At 41.2% G+C, this 25,641-nt stretch overlaps 1 protein-coding gene across 6 annotated transcripts in view; it reads right to left on the bottom strand.

The window, feature by feature from the left end:
- Window positions 1-25,641, bottom strand: part of FMNL2 (formin like 2) — a 188,430-nt gene that overhangs the window by 30,193 nt on the left and 132,596 nt on the right. For all 6 annotated transcript variants that reach the window (XM_081871236.1, XM_081871235.1, XM_081871234.1 and 3 more), the window contains exons 7-12: window positions 17,570-17,678; window positions 16,444-16,520; window positions 15,987-16,080; window positions 9,944-10,018; window positions 4,626-4,736; window positions 300-449 (exon numbers count right to left, since the gene is read on the bottom strand). In XM_081871236.1, coding sequence (XP_081727362.1) covers window positions 300-449; window positions 4,626-4,736; window positions 9,944-10,018; window positions 15,987-16,080; window positions 16,444-16,520; window positions 17,570-17,678 — 616 coding nt within the window. The remainder of the gene's footprint in view (window positions 1-299; window positions 450-4,625; window positions 4,737-9,943; window positions 10,019-15,986; window positions 16,081-16,443; window positions 16,521-17,569; window positions 17,679-25,641) is intronic.

Below are 25,641 nucleotides of genomic sequence, written 5' to 3'. Positions count from 1 at the left end.
GCCAAGATAAAAGCAGGCATAGCACTGCAGACTGAACTAAAAATATTAAATCACACAGAAACCAATTATCCAGGTAAACTAGCCTTTCCTCTATATTTTAAGAGTGTGTGTGTTTTCTTCTCAAGGTAGCAATAAAAATAATAGAAGACCAAAAGCTTTACTGGTAGTAATGGATATAAACGAAATAAAGTGCATTTATAATCACATTTTGATGCTCAGATAAATAATCAAATGACCAAATAAAAACCAGCCTCCAGAAAGACCCCCCAACCTCTACATTTTAAAGCGCCAATACTAACATGAGATATATTTTCTTCCAGTTCTTCTACTCTTTCCAAGGCAGCATTCTTGGTTTCCGCATCTTCAAGTAAAGCTCCCACATCAAACACGTTGTCCAGGTAAGCTTGAATCTGCACCTGCAGCTTATCGCTTTCTGTGTGTTTCAGTTTCTGGAAGATCAAAATAGGGCAGGGGGCACAGCATTGTTTAGCACCGCTAAATAAGTCAGGTTTTCCACCACCGTCACATGTTGCTAAAGTGGTTGATTTCATTGTTACTAATAAAAGCAATATATATGCAGGCCTCTGGGTTCAGGTAAGTTGAAAATAAACTATGGTTTAACGTGAAAGAGCAGCAAATGTAAGACAGAGTTGTTCCACCTGGCCTTTGGCTTGGAATCAAATTGATCCCCTCCCCCTCTTCCTTTTTCTTTTCTCCTTCTGTGATGGAACTCCTATTTGGGGACTTCCCTGGCTTTTTTCTGGCCCACGTAGGACCAGTCTGGATAGTTGGCCTTGGTGAAGACTTGACGTTTTCATCCCCCAAAAAGTTTTTGATTTGAGTTCCTACTGAAATGAGGCTGCATTTTAATGTTGTATTTTAATCTTGCTTTTAAGTTGTATTTCAATCAATTGTTTTTATACCCGTGTTAGTAGCCCTGAGCCCGGTCTTGGCTGGGGAGGGCGGGGTATAAATAAAATTTTATAATAATAAGTTAATAAAAAATGGGTGCACAGTGCTCCGAAGTCCCTGCTTCACACCTCCACCATTCCTGTTGTTGTCGTGAAAGGGTAAGTTATAAACCATGAGCGGAAGCTTGTCATGGTGTGTTCTTTCTCCCTCCTCCAATTCCCATTGATTCTGCTGGATAACAAGGTTAATCATGCACATCTTGCTCAGTTGTGGACTTTAAATGCATAATATTGGCAATGTGTTCTATTCTAAATCACCATCAACCCTCCCCCCTCCCTCAAAAAAGCAATTTGTTTGAGTTACTTTTAAAAATACCCATCACATTATTCACCCTGACTTAAAAGGAGGCTCTGTGTAAGGAATTTTAAGAGCACTGCTGTTATGGCATTTCCATACCAGCAAAAGTGTTTTTCTTGTTGAACTGAACTTACCAGCGAGGAGGGGTTGTTAGCCTAAGGTTGAATGAAAATAACTCAAAAGGGTTAGCTTGGGATGGTGAGTAAGTGAGTGTTTAAATGCAAAAAATAGTCCCCATGCTGCACTGTACCACCAGGACAAGCATATTATATGGAACATAAAGTATTGTTGTCAGAATACATGAAAGAAGCTCTTGACTATGTTATACGATGGAACAAAGCCAAAAAGCAGCAAGAACAGCTGAATTCTAAGCAACAACAACAAAAAATCTGTCTCCATGTTAAAAGTTCCTAATAATAGAGCACCATGGGAAGAGAGGAATGAAAAACACTTCAAGATGGAGAAATAGGACACAAGAACTTAACTGTAATTGGTACCCACAAATTCATAGCAGGTACGAGAAGAAAAAAGTAATAAAAAGATATTCCTTTTGCTGTATAAGCCTAACCAAAGCCCATTGATTTATATTAAGAGGCCAGTATTATTTTATAATTTATATCACAGCATTGGTACAAATGTTCAGACAATGTGATTACAATACATCAAGCCTAGACTTCATTCTATAGGAAGCAATTTAACCTAATTTTATTTTATTTTATTTTATTTTTTTAATAAAATTAAATTAAATTAGGTTAAATTGCTTCCTATAGAATGAAGTCTAGGCTTGATTATGCTGGCACAATACTGGAAAGTGGAAACCATCCCCAGCATGAATGACTGGCAGATTAAAATGGTAAATTATGCTGAGCTTGATAAACTAACAGGTAAAATAAGAGATCAAGATGAACAGAAATTTCTGAAAAATTGGGAGTAAATACTGGAACTATATTGGAATAAATGTTTAATGTGAACTGGCGGGGTTAGAACAATACTACCAGCGAGTGAATCTAGGATTATAGATTAAAAATCAAATACGTAATGGAAGTAGATATTCGATACTTACTAAAAGGATGGAAGGGAGTTCAGGCTGTGTGTTTTGTTTTTTGTTTTTTGTTTTTTGTATGATGTAGCCAAACTATTTTTTTTTTTTTGTATAGTTGGAGAAAGGAAAAAAATTGACTTATATATCTTTGTTGTACTGACCCTTGTTTTGTAATCTTTTCTGTATTTTTTTCTTCTTTTTTATATGCCTGTCTTGTGTATAACTTTAATAAAAATGTATTCCAGGAAAAAAAAAGGAAGCAATTTAACCAACACAGCATTACATATCAGCTGCCGCTCTCATATTGGCTTTTCAAACCCAATTATGGACATCCCCATTTCTGAGATGAAAAGGAACTGGCTAGTTATTTTGGGACTCTAAGCTCCAGCTCTAAGCCACATGACTGAACACTCCCCACTCCCGGGTCAGAATTACGTGCTGCACATGGTGAGCATCACTGGAACAACAAACTACGTTTTTGTAGATCACAGTTCAACCTGCCTTAGGGAGGTTGGCTGCAATGAGTAGATTAAGAAAACCCAGGGCTTTTTTCTCCCAGCCGGAACTCACTGGAAGTGAGTTCCAGCGCTTCTCAGATGGGCACCATTGCCATTATGAGAGAACAAGGAAGATGTTCATGGAGAGTTCCGGTACCTCTTTTTCTAGAAAAATACTACTGAGAAAACCAATTGTCCTTCTAAACAATTCAGGTGTCCCATTATAAAGTCTATGGATTCTAGGGGGTGGGTCCTAACTCTGTAATGAAGTGCATGCTTTGTATGCACAAGGTCCTAGGTTCAATCCCTGGTGTCTGAAACCCCGAAGTGCCAGTGCTAATCTGTGCAGACAATACTGAGCTAGATGAAAAACTGGGTCTTGATACGCTTCTCTATGGAAGGCAGAGAAAGACACACACACCTCCATCTGAAATTCCAGGCCAGCAGAGCGACTGGTGAGTCATTGCCAGTTAGTGCAAACAATACAGACCTAGATGGACCAAATAACTGACTTGGTCATATAAGACAGCTTCCTATGTTGAGCGCTAAAAATGTGTGCAAAACTCAAGGAAGACAAGGGATGCGGTGCAGAGAGAGGAATGGGTAACGACGACATAACAAAGCAGAAATTAGCAATATTATAGTGATACTGGAGTGGGGGATCTCAAGTGTGCAACTGAAGTTTCTTCTTCCTCTTGACAACAGTCCCATGTCATCCTTTGCTTCTTCTATCTCCACAGTTGTGGTTAACTCACGGCTGCCAAGAAGGCAACCACTGTATGATTCCCGCAACTGAACCACAGGGATGCAGAAGGAATAGAATCCTCAAAAGTCAGCACAGTTTTGGTATGTCGCTCTGCTTCTCAAAAGAATGAGCAGGAGAAAGTGGGGAGCAGGAGGACTCAGGGGAACAGAGAGAGTGTTGAGCTGCTGGGACTCCTGAAATGGATCCAGTTGTCTCAGCAGTTAGGTCAGCGCAGTGGAGGTACACTGTAGCAGAAGCATTCCATTGGAGCAAAAGTCACTGCACCAGAAGTGTGCACAGTATATGGCTTCATTCACATTTTCTTGGCATTGGAAGCGGGTGGTCACTGTGCGTAAAATGCAGCGTTAAGAGGTGATTCTCCCTTCTGACTTCTTCCAGGTTTGTGGCTGGCTTTTACCTGGGGCCTCAAAAGTTCAACAAGCAAAAAAAACAGCAGCACAAGGCACCGGTCGACAGAAACTTGTGAGAGAATTTGGTCCTTTTTCTGAAGATGGCACGGCTCGTCAAGGAACAAATTGATATAAAGAGCCCGTGACACTGACGTTTGCAGCTGGAGCATGCATTTAGCTCATTGAGCACTAAAGGCAGAATGGACATTTCTAAGGAAAGACTGGCATAGGAAACATTGGTCAAACGGGGTGGGCTACCTTTTGGGGACTGAGAGCTGCACTCCCTTTGTGGGGAAAGTATAAGATACTGGAAAAGTATAAGACATGGGAAAATATAAGATATAATTCAGAACATGCAGGGGTGACCCCTAAGGGAGGAGGGTAGGTGGGTAAAACTGAGAAACATTCATTTTTCCCCTTGCATAAAGACCTCAAGCAGTGGATCAGGGTGTATTGATGGTGGTTGATTATTCATTGGATTGTCTTCGTGAGAAGCTTTTTATTTTAGTATGGCTAATGTCTGGCAATTGTTGTTGTTGTTTTAAAAAAAGTAAAGTAAAAGCAAAGAACTCCCTATGGCTCTTTTTAACACAGAAAGCAACAATGAATTCTCAGCATAATCATATCCAAGTACAAAACAAGCCAAAGCAGGCGGTACTCACATCTAGGTATTCATCCAGGCCTAGCTTAGTAAATTCATACTGGAGGTGAACTCTGAAATTCATGTCCTCTACTGAGTGAACCACTATGTTGATGAACTGCATACACGCCACCTGTAAAACAAGAACCATCAAAGAATGGAAACTGGTAGTGCTAACCCTTCATTTTGCACAGGGACAAATCATGTGCAGCAATGTTTGCTGCCTTGTATACAACCCGGATGTTTTAAGACCACCTCAAGATTATGCCTGACAATTTGTGGGAGGTGGGGAACGAATTATACTTGACAAATAGAAATAAAGTTTTCTGAGTAAGAAGCATGTGTCTTGAAGAAGGGGAGATGTCCTACAGCATGTCTGCTCAGAAGTAAATCCCGCTGACTGAATGCATTGGGCTCACTCCCAACAGGAAAAAGAGTATACTACAAACTTAAGCTCTTCTTTAATGGCAATTCCTCTCACCAATTATTGCATATGTCGTGCCTAGAATGGTGTGGATTTCAGAATGGGAACTGTAATCAGACAAATATGGTACTGTATGCGGAACGCAGCACTTTGAACACTTCAAGAGGTCTGGCCTAAACACATTCAGTGAACTGGGACAGGGATAAGGAGAGTAGCGTTAACACAAGCAAAAAGCAGAAGACTGAAAAGAAGTCACCCATTAGAAGTCATTTTCCCTGCTTCCTGGATAGATGATTAGAGATAGATAGATGATAGAGCTAGAGCTAGAGCTATATAGATAGATGATAGATAGATGATAGATAGATAGATAGATAGATGATAGATAGATGATAGATAGATAGATAGATAGATAGATAGATAGATAGATAGATATAGATAGATATAGATAGATAGATAGATAGATAGATAGATAGATGATAGATAGATAGATAGATAGATAGATAGATAGATAGATAGATGATAGATAGAGCGAGCTACAGCAGTGGAAAATATAAACACTATCTGATCCAAATGTGGTGGAATGGTTTCAGACACTAATTCACAAAGGTATGACCAAGTTTTAAAGTTTCCATCATTAATATCTCTACTTCTCTCCCTTCATTCCAGCTACAAATCCAAAATCTGATTGATACAAACCAGCATTGCAAGAACAATTTATTTGGACTGAATAAATGGATGCTCTGACACTCATTTCCACATGAGTGAGGCACATATTTAAGGATCATGAGCTATAGTTTACTGAAGCAAAATATCTGGATCATTTTAAAATGGCACTTCACACACTAACAGTGTCTAGGAATGCCTTTTCAATTTTTCTTTATTCCAGAAAGCTTTTTTTGGGGGGGGGGTCCCATTCTTCTGCCCAGGTGTCATGTCAAGTTAAAGGTCAGCAGCTTAGAGTGATCATTCTGTTTACGTCAGGTCTCAGTTGCTCAAGTTTCAAGAAGTGCTGTGGAGCCTTGTTTGACTCTTTTTTACACTGTTACGACAAATACAGCTTCTGTTCTGCTAATAAGCAACCAGCAAATACAAGGAACAGAAATGGTTCCCCCAGTGCAGACGGGCTCAGAAACCAGTCATGGAAGGTCACCAGAGACTGGTTCTTTTCCTCCTCAACTTAGTTCCTCTCCCAAAGCTCTTGAAACACATGTCCCACAGGTGGTTTCCAGCGACATGCAGATCTTGTTAAACACCAGATGGCAACAGACATAGCTGATCTGTTTGCCCATGTGCCATTAATTCTCAAGTGGCTCCTTCTGCATAATTATTTCATTTTATGTCACTCGGGGAAGGTGGGGGCTTAATGTAAATGACCCAAAACTTTATTCACAATGAACAAAAGTCTTGACTCCCAGATGTAGCGCAAAAGCAGATCTCAAAAGTGCACTCTAAGGAGAAATGTTTCTTAAAATGCTTCATGGTATTTTGCAAAAGGTAGACGGTTTATACTGCCCTAAGACAGGAAAGTGTTTAGTAACCAATTCTGCTTGAAGCACCTACAGTCGAGGTTCAGCTGAGACTAATTTAACTGGTCAGATCTCATTGTCCCCAGCCTTTCAACAACTCCTGAAAAGGGGAGGATGGTGAAGAGCAGGCTTCCTCAACCTTGGCCCTCCAGGTGTTTTTGGCCTACAACTCCCATGATCCCTAGCTAGCAGGACCAGTGGTCAGGGATGATGGGAATTGTAGCCTGAAAACATCTGGAGGGCTGAGGTTGAGGAAGCCTGAAGAGCTTCTTCCCAGAGCAACTGTACTGCATCTCACAGTGAACCCTCTCTCTCAAAACCAGTGATCCCTGCCTGTCTATGTATTGCTTTCTATTGCGCTGAATCTTTTACCATCAGTGTCTATCAGAATGGGATGTTCTTTGATTTGTTTCTCTGGAGTCTCTGCCACGCAGTGGTACCAGATGCCCACTGGGATTGGTAGGGTGGGAGACAGACTGACCAACACCAGGTGGAGCCAGAGACAAAGGCAGATGAAGCCAACTAACTCTAGGTTTGTTTCCATCCTCCTCTGAGTTTCATAAAGGAGTGCAGACAAAGAGGAAAAAGCTGGCAGCCAGTGTCCCGGACTGGTTGTAAGTAAGAGGAGGCAGGAGGGGGTTGGCAGAGTGTGATCTGAGGCTGTTGGGGGCGGGGTCCCATCCACTCTAATGGATGAGCCTCCAGTGCTGTGTCCAGGCCCTACCAATGCTTATCTCCTTCCTTTCAAGCCCAATCTTGGAGGAAATGTGATCGTTTAAAATCCCTGGCATCCACAAGCTGAGCTTGCAAGATCTCTGCAGGGAGCTTCTACCAGCCAGTGCAGTCAAACCAGAACCTGATGGATCAGCTGACTTACTGCAAGACCACTTCCGATGTTCCCCTCCATCCTCTTCACTGAAACTAACCACTTGTGCTCACTGTCTGAACTTGTGGGCTTTATTCATGACAAAAAAGAGTCCTGTGGCTGGTGAGTCAACTAGACGTCGCCACTTTCTCCTCCTTGCAGATGATCAGTCTGTTAGCTACCCAAAAAAGTTAAAAATATTCTACAGTGGGGTTTTTTAAAAATCTCTTACTTCCCTTTTGCAAGCAGCTTACATGGTTTATAAAGGCACGCTATATCATATGGCCATGCATGAAAAGGGTACTTGAGTTAGTACAACAGTCTATCATGAGTCTTGTGGAGAAGGGCGGTGGAGAAGGGGGGGCTGGAGGAGTTCAACCCGGGGGAAAGGTCCTAATGAGTTGGGGGTGGTGATCAGGAGTCCCAAGAGGAGTCTTAGATCCAGGGGAAGGCTGAGTGTGTGGTCAAGAGAATAGCACACCTAAGTGTCAAGGGATATCCCAAGCTCAATGTCACTGCCAGCTGAGGTGGCTCAGATGTTTTTCCCCTGGCAGTGAGAAGCCACCTCTTTCGAGGGAAGTACTTAGGGATAAATCTGACAGCAAGCCAGCCCTGCCATCTCCACCTACTTGGGACCACCAGGTCTCCCCATTTGGCCTTAGAGTTTGATTGACCAAGCCACGCCATCCTGCCCCTACAACTGATGATGTCAGATGCAGGGAGGAAAAGACAAAGCTGAGCCAAAGGGGATTTGCATAGCACTCTGGAAGCCCCGACAATCAGTTGGTTGTCAGGGCCTGTGCACTACACACAACACTTGGCAAGTGACAATCAGCTGACCATCTGCACAGGCACCTGGTGTCATTGTGATTAACAGGTGGAAAGCCCCGTCCACCTGTCAAACATGGCTCACAGGGGAATAGACTCTCCAGGTTCAGGTGCAATAAACCTCTGAATGCCAGCTGGAAGAGGATATGAAGTCAGGAAGGACTGCTGGTATTCTTTGTTAGTGGACTTTTCAGAAGCATCTGGGTGGCCAATGTGGAAAGTAGGGTGCTGGACTAGGTGATGCAACTAATCTTGTATTCTTAATTTATACAAGGGCTGGTACACATACACTCTTTTGCTTTGGAACACTGATGAAGGGATCCTTGCTCAGTGATGGTCAGCGCAGGAGATTAGAGAGGATTCTAGGACAAATGTGCCTTGCTCCCTTCCCCATGAGAAAGAGGAGTGGCTTCTGCTGCCAAACAACAGCCTTTCCTTATTAGTAACATCTAGAATTTTTAAAGTATTGCATTGCCTAAATGATTCAAAGTTGGTCTTCTCACACCAGAGAACACCTTTTCAAAGTGCTAAACCCTGGTGCCTTCATAGAAATTCCAGCAGTGGTAACAGGGCACAGATGGGTTCAGTGGCCAAACTTAACTTGTTAGCCAGAATTGTGGCCTTTTAATTTCATGCTGGAACATATAGTTCACTTGCACTGTCTGTCCTCAGTGTCTATTTTCTCTCTCAGTAAAAGGGGATGTGGGGATCAGTGACTAAACTAGGAACAAGGAAACTGGTAAAATGGAAGTGGAACATTTGTCTGTAGAACAGGAAGAGGAATAGCATGCCACTTCCCCATCTATGCTTTGGTTCATGAGGCATAAGCATGCTGTAGACTGCAAATATTTACTTCATTTCCCCTCTCAGTTAACACTGTTCCTTACTTTAAAATAAGCCTTCCCAGACCATGGCAGTATCACTTTGACTTTTTAAGTCAGGGTAATCAACATGGTGCTTTCCACAACTTGTGGACTACAAGTCCCATCGGTCACAGTAAGCACAGCCAATGGGAAGCGATGACAGGTACTGTAGTTCATCAACATCTGGATGAACATATTGGATACCCCTGGCTTACGCACTTTTTCTGAATCCTAAAAATTTCAAAACTGCAGCCTAGGACCAATAACTGGAGCCAATCAAGCTTTCCCATTAGGAAACACAGCAAAGAAACACAGAGGTCACCAAGGAAGTATATCCTATGATTAAGTAGAAAGGAGTGTGTTGCATGCAGCACTGCTTGGTGAGCAATGAAACAACTCCTATTGCTCCTGCCTATTGCATTTCCCACACAGTCTTTGCCTTGCAGCCCCGTTGTTCATGGCCCTAGAAATGAGGGTTAGCATTGCAAGGGGGTCCATAAGCTTGGGTCCTCTGAATGGTGCTTACAGAACAGGCTTTCCCTTCTGTTCTACCCACTGCAGCCCTCCCAAAAGGTGATCATGAGGTGCAGGAGACTCTCATGGATGGAGTGGAATGTGCTGCTGCAAAGGACTGCTCATGCTGAATACTTATGCATCCAAACCATATTCGTTTTGTCTTTGTTAATCTGGGTGAAGCTGAAAACTTCTTTTTTCTCTTTAGGTAGGCCCACTCCAGAAAGTTTTGAAACCCCCAATTTATATGCAAAATATACACTTAAAAGTAAACAATAACAATGATCCCAAGTAACATAAGGTGACACATACAACACTCACCATGAAATCTATATTGTTATCTTCATTTCGAAAATGTTCCATCAGCTTCTCAAACCTCTGCTTTTCCCCACAAACCTGGAAAGGAATTGCAGAGAGGTTCCGTTATACATCTGTACACTAGAGGGAGTGCTAAAAACACCGCTGAATACCTCTTGGCATGTAATGTGCAAAATAAATGGGAGTTCTGAACTAGTCAAGTAGATATTCTGATACCACATATCCAGAATACTGCAGTCAGATGCAGTGTCTGGGCAGAAATCGCTAAAATGTCCGTGAAAATCCAGACATATGGCAACCCAGGGTCGCCTTTGGCGATTTCCCTTTAAAATAGCTCGAAAACGTTTGTTTTCTTTTGCGATGTTGCCAAAAACAGCTCAACAACTTTGCCCAAAAAGTGTTCAACAACTTTTCTGTCCGGCTTTTCACTGTTGTGAAATATGGCAACCCTAACCACTATAAACTTCTAAAATACAAAAGAACATGGAAAATCAGTATTTAATTTAACCGGGGTGGGGTCATGTTTAGTAACCAAATTTGGCACCTCTTTTATTTGCTCTTGCATCTACAAAGGCAAGTTAATCCTCATAATAGCAACTTTTTCATTGCTTTGCTCCTTTGGGTTTTAACAACACCTTAACACAGAGAAATTAAACCACTGAAACTATGACAGGTAAACTGTTCACCAGTATAATTATAACAGGTTAGGTTGCTGGGAAAGGTATAGAAGCAGGAGCTGTAAAAAAAGGTTGGTAAACCTAGTGAAAAGCTTTGCCATTAGCATAAGCTCATTATGATCATTGAACTTGCTACAGCATGTATGATTTGTGTGATACAAAACGAACAGCATGTAGGCCTAGACTTACTTAGGATCCTTCAGTCATGTCCTATTAAAATAATAATTGACCATGTCAGAGTCAATCATATTGTTAATACTACAGAAGGTGTAGAGACCATTGGACCCTCCAAATACTACAGCTCCCATTAACCCTGGCAATTGGTCAGGCTTGCAATTGGAAGTTAGAGCTGACCAGAATCTTCAGGGCAAAATTTTCCCCATTTCTGCACTACAGAGGAAGCAGAGCTTAGAGCACAGTCTTGGTGAAGGCCCTAAGAACTGAGGCAGGAGGGGTCTTCTGCGTTAGACCAGGGTTTTCCTTTTTTTTAGCCGGAGTTCACAGGAGCTCCACTGTGGCTCATCCCAGTCACTGCTAGGGATTTCTGATGGTGGCACAGAAATTCTCTACACAATCAGGGCAATCCATCTGGCAAGCTGCTCTGAAAATTGCGGAACATTTGCCAGTTGGCAACTGGAACAGGCAGATCAAACCCTGGGACTCTGCTGAACTTTTGAGTTAAATGAAAATGCGAGAATAAGACACAGAATTCAATTCAGAATGAACTCCTTAAGGCAGGGGAATCAGGAGGCAACCGTGAATATGATCTAACTTTTAATATGCTTATGCGTTTAAACCTTCAAGTCACACTCTCTTAATTGTTCTGCTTTCTTTCTTTTTCTCCCACTACCCAGAGGTCACAATGACTTCTTTTTCTTCTTAGTACAATGGTCTAGTGTAATCAACCCATTTCACTCCAGGGTAGTACTATTTTGGGAGGGTGTTTCTTCCAGACTGGCATTGCAAGCTTACAGATTGTTGGGGGAACAAAAGACCAGTTTTCTTGCAAGTTTCTGTTTAAGTAAATGGTTGTTTAATGTTTACTAGGCTGAAAATACTTTGGAATAAAAATAATACACACACCAAGAGGGCTAACATCATTTGCAGATTACATCTCCAGGCAAAGACGATTGGCTCATGTTTTCCAACACGTCCTGCTGTTACTTATAAAATTAAATAGCTGAATTGACCAGTAAGAATGAAGCTGGCTTCTTATTTGCAATAAAATTCTCCTCCTGAGTTACGATACATAAATTTGAACCTCTATTAATCTCTGTAAGAGTCTGGGGTTCAATAATGGACCCTGCAGGAGGGAAAGTAATGAAAAATAAACAGCCACAGTTCACTTGCCAAGCACTGATCCTCAAGCTCACTAAAAAGTAATAATAACAACAATAACAATAACAATAACAATAACAATAAATCCTTCACAGCTTTCTATCACAGGCCCAAAATTCTGATGCCATAACGCTGCATTTACTTGTTGGTAAGCCCCATTGATTTCAATGGATTTTTTTCTCCAAGTGAGCATATTTAGAATTGTAGCCTCGGCCAGACTAACCAAGGAACATGATGAGGTGCATTTTCACCAGTCCTTTCAATCACAGGTTTTAAAAAAGCATGTTTAATATAAAGTGAGCATATTTAGAATTGTAGCCTCGGCCAGACTAACCAAGGAACATGATGAGGTGCATTTTCACCAGTCCTTTCAATCACAGGTTTTAAAAAAGCATGTTTAATACAATCATTTATTTTTTTTTAAAGAATTCAGCCCCATGAAGCCCCAATCCAGGCCCACATTCTTGATTTGTGTTGGCATTGATCTGGTTTCCTGACCATAAATACTCCCTTCCATCTGCACTTTGGGGGCAAATAAGAGTGCAGACATTGATTTCTGTATGGCTGCTTTTCCTCCCAAATAAAAGTGGCAGAATTAAGCAGGCCCCTTCTACAAGTAGAGCTCTCTTCAAGCTTTCAAGGCAAATTTTGAGACTGCATTAGGCTGGTCCACAACAGGGCCTTCTCGGTAGCAGTTCCCCATTTACAGAAAGCCCTCCCCTAGAGAGATGAGCCTGTCTGCCTTTAGTATTAACATTCAGGAGGAATTTAAAAGCATCCCTGCTTATCCAGGCATTTGATGTCTGGAAGATACTGTTCCTGGTAATCTGGAAATCATTTGCTGTTTAGGATATCTGGATGCTTTTAAATGTTTTCAAACATTAAAAAAAAAAATTTAAAAAAATTTAATTGTTTTTTTTTTGCGTTTTTGTTGTTTGCAACCCTGGGCTCCTTCAGGAGGACAGGTGATATATAAAATGATAAGCAAACAAACCAACTTGGAAGGGGGGAGAGAGAGTGTTAAGTCTGAAATATGACTGTCGGACAATTTATTGCATGACGGATGGTAGCTACAATTCATTTCTTATAAATAAAACCAAATTTGATCCCATATAACACAAAGAGAGAAATACAGCCTCCCTTAAACTGAAGAGAATGCTAACAATCCCGACTCATCCATCCATTTATATTGTATAGCTGCTCTTCAGAAGAGTTGTTCTGTACAAAATAATAATGATAAAAATTAAATTAAAAAAATGAAGATCAACCCATACTCCAGTTTTAATGTAACTGCAATATATCTGTAAACTTGGTATCCCAGGATGTTTTAGAGGCTGGATTAAACTAGATTAAACTACTGGAACCAGCTCAATATGTCTGCCTGACTTCCTGTCCCATTTAGCTGCTCGTAAATATCAGATAACAGACCTTCATATATCATTTTAATGCAGTGCAGAGGAACTTTCTTTTGACACACAGTGGCCAAACAATGTGCTGGGATTGTAATGAACGTCATTTATTAAGCCTGGAACTGGGGGAAAGAGCATGCTGGTATTGAAACTGGATGAAGCATAGCTCTTCTCAAGGACAACTAAGGCTACAATCCTAATTCCACTCCCCTGGGAGTAAGACCCATTGAATGCAGTGCGAATAATGTCTGCGTAGATAAGGTGAGGATTACACTAAAATGAAAGAACAGTATAGGAAACAAGAGCAGACAAAACAGAAAGCACAAAAAATCCCTTTAGTGCCAAAGGCTCTTCTATATCCTTTGAAACAGGTGAATCATTATTTTTATACGAACCACGACAGCTCGGTTCTCAGATGCATTCCAAAAGGAATGTATTCCTTATGCACTGCTGCCTAAACTTAGCAAAAACCAAGTGTGTGTGTGTGTGTGTGTGTGTGTGTGTGTGTGTGTATCTTAAAAATGAGCTGGTACATGGAAATATGCTGCAGATTCAAGCCTTTGTCACAATTCGCTAATGAGATCACAGGAGGTCCTTCTGCCCCGAATGGAAACAACAAATGTCAGCAGAGAAGAACTCTAATCTCTCTCGCACATTTGCCTCTTATGCCTCCTCCCCACAGCATTCAGGCACAGCCTCAAACACACACCTCCTTTCCACTCACCAATTCATATGTTCCCTACCTAGCTCAGACTTCTCTGTCCCATAAAAGGGAATGAGCAGCTTCTGTCTTCATTCTTAAAAGGCAATTTGACAGGAGCTTGTCACAGAGTACTCCCTCCTTAGACTGAAGACTCTAGCTTACCCTCCATTTTTGAAATGATCCTGGATTGAGTGAAAAGTGTGTGTGTGTGCGCGTGTGTGTGTGAAGTTTGGCCTGCATTTATGACTTTAACTTTTTTTTTATTTTAGCCGCTGTTTTAACAGTCTTAAACTTAACTTGGCTCTGGCTTTAATAGTTGGTTTTACTGTTCTGCCCATTCAAAATCATTGCCTATTACTATACCCTATAATAACTACACAGTATAATTATTTAGTGCCTTTATTCTTGGTTTAACCTCTCATTTGCATGCAGTTCTGGGAACCCTTCGAGTTCGAAGAGAGGGATAAAAATGGAGGAAATAAATTTTAAATGTGTATTTCTTGGATGGATGCAAGAGAGCTGGGGAAGCATCCTGCTCTGTCAGCAGCTGCTCAAGTTCAGTCACAGTTCCACTGGACATCATGCTGTTTAATGTTTTCATGTGTATTTTCCAGGTATTTCCATTTCTTACTCCAAAAGCACTGGTGGCGGGGGGAGGGGTTCTACTCACACTACTACATCCCTCATGCTTGTCTGTGACTCCACAGCCATTTATGGACCAGTCAATGTCCTACTACTATCTCCATAGAGGGCTTCCAAGTTCACAATTCTACAGGAAATTTAATAATAAAATGGTAAAGTATATGTTTCACAATGTTACCTGCTAATTAGGTTGATCTATTTAGACCTGGGATGGGGAACCTGGGGCCCTCCAGATGTTTCTGGACTACAGACCCCCAAATTAAAAGAAACCTAACTCAATGTGCTAAAAATATGTGGATTTTATCTACAAAACAGCCCAATGTGTTTTGGCCAATTATCATTTAACTGGCGACAGCTAATGTGAATGAGAGAGATATTTTCCCGAGAACTCTGTGGGCTGTTTTTGTCAATTTGACCTCTGAAGGTTTTTAAACAACAGCGGGGCAAAACATGTCGGCTTGTTTTGAAAATAAAATCCCTACCAGTGAAGGAAGTGAGGCAAAATAAGGGAGAGGGAGAGGGAGGTGGAAAGAAAGGAGGGGGAGGGAGAGGGAGGGAGAAGTGCAGAGGAAAGATCAGTCAGATGGGTCAAGGATTTTATTTGAAGGTTGGAGAAATAGATAAGACTGCTTAGAGTCATGGAACTGTAGGGTCTGGCTCAGTTGCAGCATGGTGCTGATAATGGCCAAGGCTGCAAGTTAGATCACCATATGGGATAGCTGCATAATCCTGCATTGCAGGGGGTTGTGAGCCAATGTTATGTATTATAGGCCCAAAATGCAAGACCTGTGCTCCTTCACACTCCCTTCTTTATAGTTGCTTTTAACCATTTGTCCTTGTTTTTATCTTTTAAAGTTATGTATGATATAATCACCTTCTAACTACCAGTTTTTATCCCTTACTTGTTTTAAGTCTTAAGTGTTCGCTTCATCCGTAAGTTTTATCTTATGCTGGTCTGTGACCGAAATAAAAGCTTGATGCTGATACTATGTATTATGAACCACGGCGATCTGACATTAATTAGGATCCCGCTTCTAGATTCAGTGTGAACTAGTGTCACAAACTAATTTGCACATGGAGGCTAATGTTCACCACACTAGAAGCGGCGTGAGATAAGCATGCTGAAATGTGTCCCCATGATGCACATGTATGAACAGCTACATTAGTCTCAGGCTGGGCCTCATGAAATAAAGATGAGCCGCTGAGCTCCGGCAGACCTTATCCAAAGCAGCTGTGTAAGGCACATGGCAATCTCTGATGAAACAAGAGCAACCTACCTCTTTAAAATTATCAAAGGCAGACAAAATGATTTCGTGCCCTCCTCTTACAAGACAAACTGCTGCCAACAGTTCTAAGACCAGTGCCTTTGTTCTGTGCAAAGGAAGGAAGAGAGAAATCAATTAGAGCAATGTGATGACTCAGCTTTCGCAAGATGGATGTGACGGCATCTGAGAATAATATTTCTTTAATATTCAGCTGCTGCTTCAAAAGAATGACCCTGCTATTAGCTTCAAGCAAGATGTTGCGAATGCTCAGTACCTCTGCGGGTCATAGAGTTGTTTGTGTCAAGTTAAGCGATGGCAACTTTAGATTAAAGCAAACCAGCTGAAGGAGGAATTAATCAGGGACTATATAGCATATGCAAATGAGGGGTTTCTCACAGAGCAACTTCAAGCAGGAAAAACTAATCATCACCACACACAAAATTTCCAACACAAAAGAGGAGCCTTTTACCTGGGATTCTTGTTGTTCAGGCTTAGTGCAATTTCATTAACAGCATGGGGGTGCGACATGACCATATTGAACCCGTACTAAAACAGAAATTGGAAATAAGAGTACAGTGTTTGGAATGCATTATTATCTTTATTAAAAAATCCACAAACCTGGGCAATTTCATTCATTTCTTGATAGTGAGTGCAAGTTTGCTACTGAATGTAACTTAATTAAACTGAGAATTAGAGCCAATCCAGGCTTTTTGGCAAGTGTATCTATAAGATGTTTGTACATTAGGGTTGCCATATTTTGAGGAGCAAAAAAGAGGACATTATGACGACTCTCATTTTAAATACCCCTACTATAGGTAGGCTATAGAGACTGTGATATATTGCTGAGGGGGGCAGAAGAAGAGGAAAGCAAGTCTTTAACCACCAGTTAAGTCTATGCCTCATCCAGAAAGTATAGCCAGAGATATTTTGGCAAATTTAAAAAATCTACCAGGAAAAAAAAATTGCCCTGAAAAAGAGGACTTGTCATGGAAAAAGAGGACACATGGCAACCCTATACATCTAAATACGACAGACCACAAGATTCAGTCTGAATTCTGATTTGGTGTTTAGAAAGCAACCCACCTTAATCCAAAGCAGTTTGTAGGTTGTCCAATTCAGCTCAGAGTCAATCCAAGTCTGCTTTGTTTCCCCCTACCAATTGACTATTAGTAACACCAAGAATGCATCCTGACTGTGTCAGGAATTACTTCCAACTTTTTTTACCCAGTTTCAGTTGCAGAATGCTTGGTTGATCTGCCCAAAACGTACCATGTTTTATATTATTATGTCATACTCCTAGTAGGCCCAATTAAATCAATGGATATGAAAAACCTACGTCTATTTATTTCAGTCTACTATGAGTATGACTTAGAAACAAGCCTTTAATAATTATCAGTAGTGGGAGTCACAGGGATAACCACTATTTTTGTTTTCTCTCCATAGCTTTCAGTTATAGTGCTTTACATAATATTTTGTGCCCACATGACTCAGCCTACTACATTTTTATAAGCATGGACACATGTTTCCTTTACTGAGAGAAGGAACACAATCCATCCCATTGAAATAAGTTACCAAAAGAACTAAAGTTTCGTTACCTGGTAATTCATGATGGCCCGTAAACACATGATGCAGACATGGACATCATCCTTTTTACTCACTAATCTTGAATTTTTAAGTGTTCTTCTGCTTGGTAAGGTGTTATACCTGCAAAGAGAAGATATTTGGCTATTAACAAAAACTGATTTTCCATCCGTTCTCTGCCATCACCTGTGAAGATATGCAAGCAGTCTCATTATTAATAATGACAACAACACAACAAAATAGTGACAGCAGCATCATTTCAGTCTTGCCTCAGCATTTCAGTTGCTGCAAAATGTTCGTATTAGTGTCATGAACAAATTAACAAAGTTAGCTTCATATCATACCATGGAATCATAGTTGGAAGGGTTAGAAAACATTTCAGTAGAACTGTTAACTGGTGTGTTATACAACAGATCTGGATTCAGTTGGACTATTATTATTCAGTTGTGTGACAAACTCAAAGGACTTTATGCTATGAGAAAAGGCTTGGAATACAGTAATTCCCAGTATTTCTGCATCCTCTCAAGCACCTGTCCTACCTTTTCTGAGGTTAATAGATGCACTAAGAAAGCCGACATCTTTGCAACAACAAGCGAAGATGTGCTAGTTTAGCAGCTGTTTACATTGTGATTACAACCTGGCACCTGTCAGGTCTTGGCACTCCGTCAATGCATGATGTCTGGAGTAATCACTTAATCACTGCTGTGGTACTTTAGGTCCTAGCAAAGCCATACATTCTTTCTGAATAAACTCTCTAGCTGTCAGTTTCTTGCCAAGTGTCACTCATCCAAAGAGCTACATGTTGCATGAAAGGCAGGAAACGTTAACACCGATGTTATTTGGCTTCATCTTGTATCTGCCTACACAACTGAGTTCCATACAAGCATATTCAACACTTTAACGGGGATTTTCTCGAGCTGCACAGAGAGCAAACCTACATGTACACTGAAAATCCACAGCAGATTCTCCCCGAGACTGTAGCTTCAACCTCCACCACACTAGAAATTCAACACCCGATTCAGTTTTACAGTGTTTCTGCAGACTTTGCTCACATATCTTCAAAGCAATGCTAACCCCTGATCTGTGACGGTGGAAAGAAGAGCACACCCTGCCCACCAGCAGTGTTGCTGCTGACAGAAGTTGTCATAAGTCATGGGTAGGATAAAGAGCCATCCCATTTCCTAGTAAAGGGTTTAATCCGGGCCCCTCTGCTTCACTAGCCTGGAGCTGGCACCACAAGACCGTGGAGAACTACCACCACCTCCATCCACGTTCCACCCTGGCCAGCAGGGCTGTAGAGTTGGCAAGAAAACCCCTGCCACCACCTCTAGTTAGCACTGAACTCTTTCAAGTGTATATTCATGACCATAAGGGTTAAAGACTTCCTTTTTAAAATGGAGATAAACAAAAGCTGACAAAACAAAAGATAAACAAAAGCTGAGATTCTCAAGAACCTGGGTTTGGTGCCCACTAGCTTACTGTGGCTTTCCTGCACTTACTCAGCCCTGCATGTAAAATTCTATCAGCCCTCCATTCATCCCCCACCCCCACCCCATAAAGCTCTGTGCTAAAGCAGAGCCTCCTTATAAAGGTCCTGTAGTAATAAGTTTACACAGAACATATCGGCTGCCATGGTTGGTTGGATGGTTAAGCTTAGAAGTGCTATTACATACTTGGATTCTACAGAAACACACACACACACACACACACACACACACACACACACACACGTTGGACCCAGGCCCAGTTCTTCCATGGCCTCCATTTACTGATTTAATATTCATGGGAAACTGTTTTCATTAGTCAAGTTACAACAGCACTCTGCATTTAAAAAACAACAACAACTACCATCATCTAACAAACTCCAATGCAGCTCATTATCCCACAATGCATTAGGAAAAATATACTTTTATTAACATGTTTTATCTACAGTATCATTTTAACATGTGGATATAAATGTTCATAGATTAGGTCTTTTTAATAACCTGCTCCTTCTAATTGCCAAATAAAACAACGTAGCACTATTCAACCTAGCCAAATAAAAGCTAATTATTCTAAAATTGTTTTAGCTGTTGCTTTTAATGGCCATCTTACTAAATCATCCTAGCATAATTTAACTGGGGCTGAAATACTACACAAGGAGCAAGTCTTGTTGAAGTATATGAAGCCAAAATATATAGGTCTGGATGCAATTATCATGATGTCTGCATTTAAACTGAAAACCTTACTTACCAGTATGAAAGAAACAGACATTCAATATTCCCGAGCTTCATGTTAATAGAGAAAATGTTTCCATTTGTTCTATACCAACTCTCTGCCAGGTCTCATTGGCAGTTACCATCATGTGATAATTAAATTCGATATGAAAACATCACAGCCTTTGTTCTCACTGGATATTCTCATAAGCATGCATGCCAGTCCATCAAAGACAGCTGGTGCCTCAGACCAACATATTTTGGGGAAAATTCATATCCTATACCATTTATTGAACACTGAATCTGAAACTTTGGAGGGAGGGATAATTCAGGACCACACCTACACCACTGTTCTGAGAGCTTTCACAGGGTGAGATTCACAATTTTCTCCAAACATGTATCTCTGACTCAAATGTCAGTTGATAAATCAGGGCATTGTACATTAGATATTACTTAAATTTGCAGTGAACAGAAATAACAAACAATTGATATCTCCCTCTGACACAAAATAAATGTAGCTGTATACTCTCTGTTGAGCATAAATAGGCGAGTGAAAAAGATCTGTGTACATTCATGAAAAATATATATTTCTGATAGGTGGGAAGATGAAATAAAATATTATCTTGTGCTGTGCAGCAGGCCTTGCAGAGATCTGTTCCTCACTGCTCATATATGCTTCATCGTGGCAGCACATGATATATGTTATTTCAGCTCTAATGTCAACTGTCTAAGCTAGTTTATGCTACAGCTTGGAAAAGCTATTTTAAAAAGTGCATTACTGCCATAATTTCCAATGTTCATATAACTACCCATTTTTATTAGCCACCCTCTTCTACTAAAATATTATCATAAATGGAACCAGGAACAGCTACTTAAAAAATGGAATGCTATTAAAGAACATATGAGTTGGGACTCCGCAGTATAAGTCCCTTCAGGCCAGCTCTCAGACTGAGCATGTAAATACAGGGCAAAGCTCATTTTGCTTTCTGGGCTCAAGTGCACCACTTCTAAGGTTATCTAAAAGATTGTGCTCTCCAATGCAAGCCTGTCTGGGTTGTAAGAACTCTGAGAGAGCCCCTTCTTTCTGTTCCATCAACACCTGAAGTGTTTGGGTAGGAATTTGATAGGTAAGAACTCTGAGAGAGCCCCTTCTTTCTGTTCCATCAACACCTGAAGTGTTTGGGTAGGAATTTGATAGGTGGTCTTCTCATTGATTGCCCTCAAACTCTGGATCTCCTTGCCAAGGAAGGCCCTTCTAGTCCTGAGGTGACTTGAGGACAACATTCACCCTTGGGCCAATCCTCCAAGGCCAGATACCAGTGGTGAGTGCAACCACACCACCCAGACATAGAACACAAAGAGACATCTGTCTGGTCAGCTGAGAAGGAGATGCTATTGTCTTCTTCCCATTCATCATCTGGGGCACTCTGCCCCTAACCCCCCTACACTCCTATTAAGAAAAAAGTCACTGTGTGTAATCCAGGTTTCCAGAATGGAAAATTAACACCAATTTCTGTTGGTGAAATGAGTATTCTGGGCTGAATACCAGGCAAGAGTCATTACAGCTGGCAAATCTACAGCCAAGCTGAAGGGACACTTATTTAAGGGCCTCTGTTAATAAGAAAACACTTTACATTAACCAGCTACAGGAGTGGAACAGACTGAAAATTCCTAATCTGGATCTTTATTTCTCAGTGCTATGAGCAATGTGGAATGTGTGTGGATATTCCCTGAAGTTATCCATTTCAATTATTACATTAATTGGCAGAGGGCCTTCTCAGTAGTGGCGCCCGCCCTGTGGAACACCCTCCCATCAGCTGTCAAAGAGACATTTAGAAGACATCTGAAGGCAGCCCTGTTTAGGGAAGTTTTTGATGTGTGACATTTTAATGTATTTTTAATCTTTGTTGGAAGCTGCCCAGAGTGGATGGGGAAACCCAGCCAGATGGGTGGGGTAAAAATAATAAGAAGTTGTTGTTGTTGTTGTTGTTGTTGTTGTTGTTGTTGTTGTTGTTGTTGTTGTTATAGATGCTAAGATTAAGATAAACTTAAGTAAGGTCATCAAAGGAAATTTTCACTTCCATTCTCTCCACTGCAGCCCCTATCCCCATATTCTCAGAAAGTCTCTCCAGAGGATCAGTTGCCCTCCTGAACAAATCTGGGATGGGGTGATGGGAGCTGTTGGAGAAGACGACAAGGGCCCAAGCTTGGGTGTGCCTCCATTCAATTTTGGACAATTCCCCACTCCAACTTCCACTAGCAACCCCTTGTGCAGTATCCCACATTGTTCAGGACCCCACACCTAACTCTTAGAAGAGGCTGCAGAGAGAGAAGGGGTAAGACACATTCCTTCTGTGAACTTCATTAACATGTCACCGTATCTTAGGTTGCAAGCCATATCAGCACATTAGGTTCCTCTATCTCAGCAATTGAGAAACAAGTGGGGATTGTTTCTGACACTTTGTGGATAAAGATCCATAGCCCAGAAACATATATATATATATATTAAGGAGAAAAGAAAACAGAACGCTCTTGATCTTTGCTTATGCGGCATGACTTAGCCTCAAGTTTATTGCTTTGACAATGGCTGTAAGATGTGGGCATATTTTTGGTGCTTTTCAACTGTCAGCAGATATCAGAGCTTTAGTATGTATCTCTATCTTCAGCATTCCCTCTGTTTTGTTTGCTTTATAGTGGCAGAAAACACTGGTACCCAGTGGAGACATTTCACTTAAAGGAGGTCTTGACATCACACACACACACACACACACACACACACACACACACACACACCAACTGAATCTAGGGTGGGTGAGATTATGCCCCCTTGTCTTTCACTGCTTTCTTTTCATTTCTTGCTACCAAATGTTAGGGCAAAGAAAAGCTCTTAGACGAGCTGCTGATTTTCATTTTTCTTCTGCTGCAAGTCAGAGATGATGCCTCTGATAATATATTTATTTTAGTAATTAATATCACATGTTTCCCTTTTTGCCCTTCACTTGTGCTTTTTTCTTCCTCTCCTTCAAAGGCACATTCTAAAGCTAGAGAAGCCTTGGGGGTGGGAAGAAATCCACCCTGCCCATATTTCTCTAGCTTTAGAGGTTTTCTTACTTCCAGAGAATGAGCTGCAAAGCACCCAGGTCAAAGCTCACCAGGGCCATAGATTTTTAGGCAATCCCACTATCTTTCAGCCTCAGTGCACACTACTGCGATCCCGAAAATTTATATTGTTGTATGGGTAATGCCAATGAAGCACTTTCAAAAGTCTTAAAAACGCTATAGAACAAGTCGCTATTATATTAGGACTGATGAAAACAGCACATTTTGTTGTTGTTGAGAAATAGCTGTTGCTTCTCTGCATGAAGAGGGGAGTTCATAGTAGCCTCTTCCCCCCCCCCCCGCCCCACACCTTTGTGTACATGCATGTACAGAGGTATTAGACAGCGTGAACCATCTTTCCCATTTCAAGCTTTTCAGCACAACTGCTCAAATGCTCACGATGTGGGATTCGATCCAGACATAACGATGCTAAACCACAGAAATCAATGGGACTTAAAACAGTCTTGATTAAGTGAAACCCTGTTGCTTTAATAGGCCTACTCCATCCACTCCACCATTTTCAGCAAATGATTTTGCAGGGACTTAACACACTGGGGAATGTGGAAGCAGAGCCCTGCTGGAGAGAGGAAAACTTTGCTGTGGAAGGATAGCCTCTTTTTCACCTAAATTGCCAGCTGTGATGGCAACAATGAAAAACAGAAAACGAATGCTCATTCAGAAGCAGCAGCAACCTCAGGGGAGCAGTGGTAGGGCACAGAGGGCGTGTTGCCTTCAATAACTTGATCAACAGACATTAGGCAAGAGGTGCTTCTGACATTCTATACAGCAAGAAATAAATGTGCTTCCCCAAGTAGAAAAATACCGCACTTTGGTTGCTCAGAAATTACAGTATCGATGCAACAAAAGTGCTGCCTTGGAGGTAGACCCGCAGGGAGTGCAGAACAAAAAGGGAAGCAATTAATACATTGTTGTCGCCTCCGCTGCTTTTCTGCCTCTGCAGTGAGGTTGTGAACGTTACAGCACAAATGTGGAAGGTGTGGGTGATACAGTGCAGTCCTATGCATGTTAAACATTTGTCTCGTATGAAGACGGTACACTAGAGTCAACTGCACAGAGTCCCCCCTTTTTTTGGGTAGGCCATAATAAAGATCACATGAGACAGTGGGTTGCTTTGACTAACACATTAGCTTTGAAAAGAGGCTCTCTAACAACTACACATACCTGAGGAAGGAATATCTGGGAAGGCGCGATTTATAATTCCTTTTGGGACTTCAGCAAGATTAGAATGCTGGAGATGGACTGAACTAGGCTAGCAAACCAGAAACAAATCTTTGGGAACGTTTAAAAAATAAAACAAAATGTTCCCCTTGATGGCGGTGACATGGGCCTCAGAACAGGCCAAAGCGAAAGCCTTAAAATTCCATACTAAGAAAACTAATATATGATGGAATACTAGCCAATAAAAGCTGAAAGACAACAGTGTACATTTTGTGGTTTATTTATAACTAACCACAAGCTATGGGGAATTCCTACTTTAAATTCCTGTCTTATTTTTTAAAATCAACCACCACCACCACTGCTGCCAACACACACACACACACAAATACAGAAGTAAGTATCAGCATATTAGATATAATGAGATAATCCACATCTCAGACAGTGAAAGTTCCTCTAGCTGGAACCATTCATGAATGACACGTGGTCCACCTTCATTATAACACATGGCAAGCAGTGCAAGGGAGCCTGCTGCCATGTACCAGTCAGCTTTTAAAATTCTATTTTCTGGGCATAGCTTTTACACCCACGACTTACGAGATTTTCCGGCTTGAAGCCTCACCAGTAGAGTGTAAACTGAAGCCACTCCAGAGGCAGTTGTGTGAAAAGCAGCTCTGGCGGCGTTTGAACTGAAGTTGTTCAGGCAGACAAACCATTCTGATGGCATTTTGAGGCACGGATGAGCATGGAGGAGAAAAGGAGAACAAGGCAAGTGAGGAAGAAGAAGAAAATGATGCCATAGGGAAGGGAAAGGAAAGCACAGGAGAAGCCGTTGACACAGAGCGAAGAGAAGGTGTATACAATGTGGGCGGCGCATATGAAAAAGGAGATGGAGAGGAGGAGAGAAAGAAAATGTAAGCAATGTGTAATGCACACCTGTATTTCTGCTACAACTATCTTCCAATGGGGGTTCAAGGAAGAACACAACCAAAATCCATCTACTACTGATTTATGAAGTTTTAAAGCCCTGCTTTCTTAAATGGATCTACAGTGTACAAACTGTGCAAGAACTGCTGCTGCATAGCTGTTCCTGGGTATCACCCTATAAGCAATTGCCTTGTCCCTGTCTAGAAAGCATACAAATTATTTGGCCCACTGGAGACATTTTTGATATTACCCTCTCTCTTCCGCTTTTTCCAGATCAAAAACTAGCCCTAACAATTTGATCTTCCTTCTCTGCACTCTTCATTCCAGTTGCATGGATCTCTTTTGCAAATTATCTGTCCTCTGATTCTCTCCAAGCTTCTGAAGCCTGAATCAATGGCATGGGCTAAATTTGTTCTAAGTCCGCTGATGCAGCCTGACTGTTTAATGTCGAAGTTCCAAGAAAAGGAGTGAAAAAGGCTGCATAAAATTCTAAATTCTAAACCCTTAGTGATTTGAAAGCTTCTTTACTTTTGATGTCAGCCAGCAATATTCAAAAAGGAGCAGTGAACTTAAAGCAATTTGATATTTACTATCAATAGCCACCTTAAGACGGATACTTGCATTGAATAAAAAACAGGCTGCATTTGAGGTAAATCGTTAGGGAAATTAGCTTGTGCATGAGCAGTTCC

Source organism: Podarcis erhardii, assembly GCF_964252035.2.
Source record: "Podarcis erhardii genome assembly, chromosome: 1".
Taxonomy (NCBI): Eukaryota; Metazoa; Chordata; class Lepidosauria; order Squamata; family Lacertidae; genus Podarcis; species Podarcis erhardii.
This window is presented reverse-complemented; position numbering and strand designations above follow the sequence as displayed.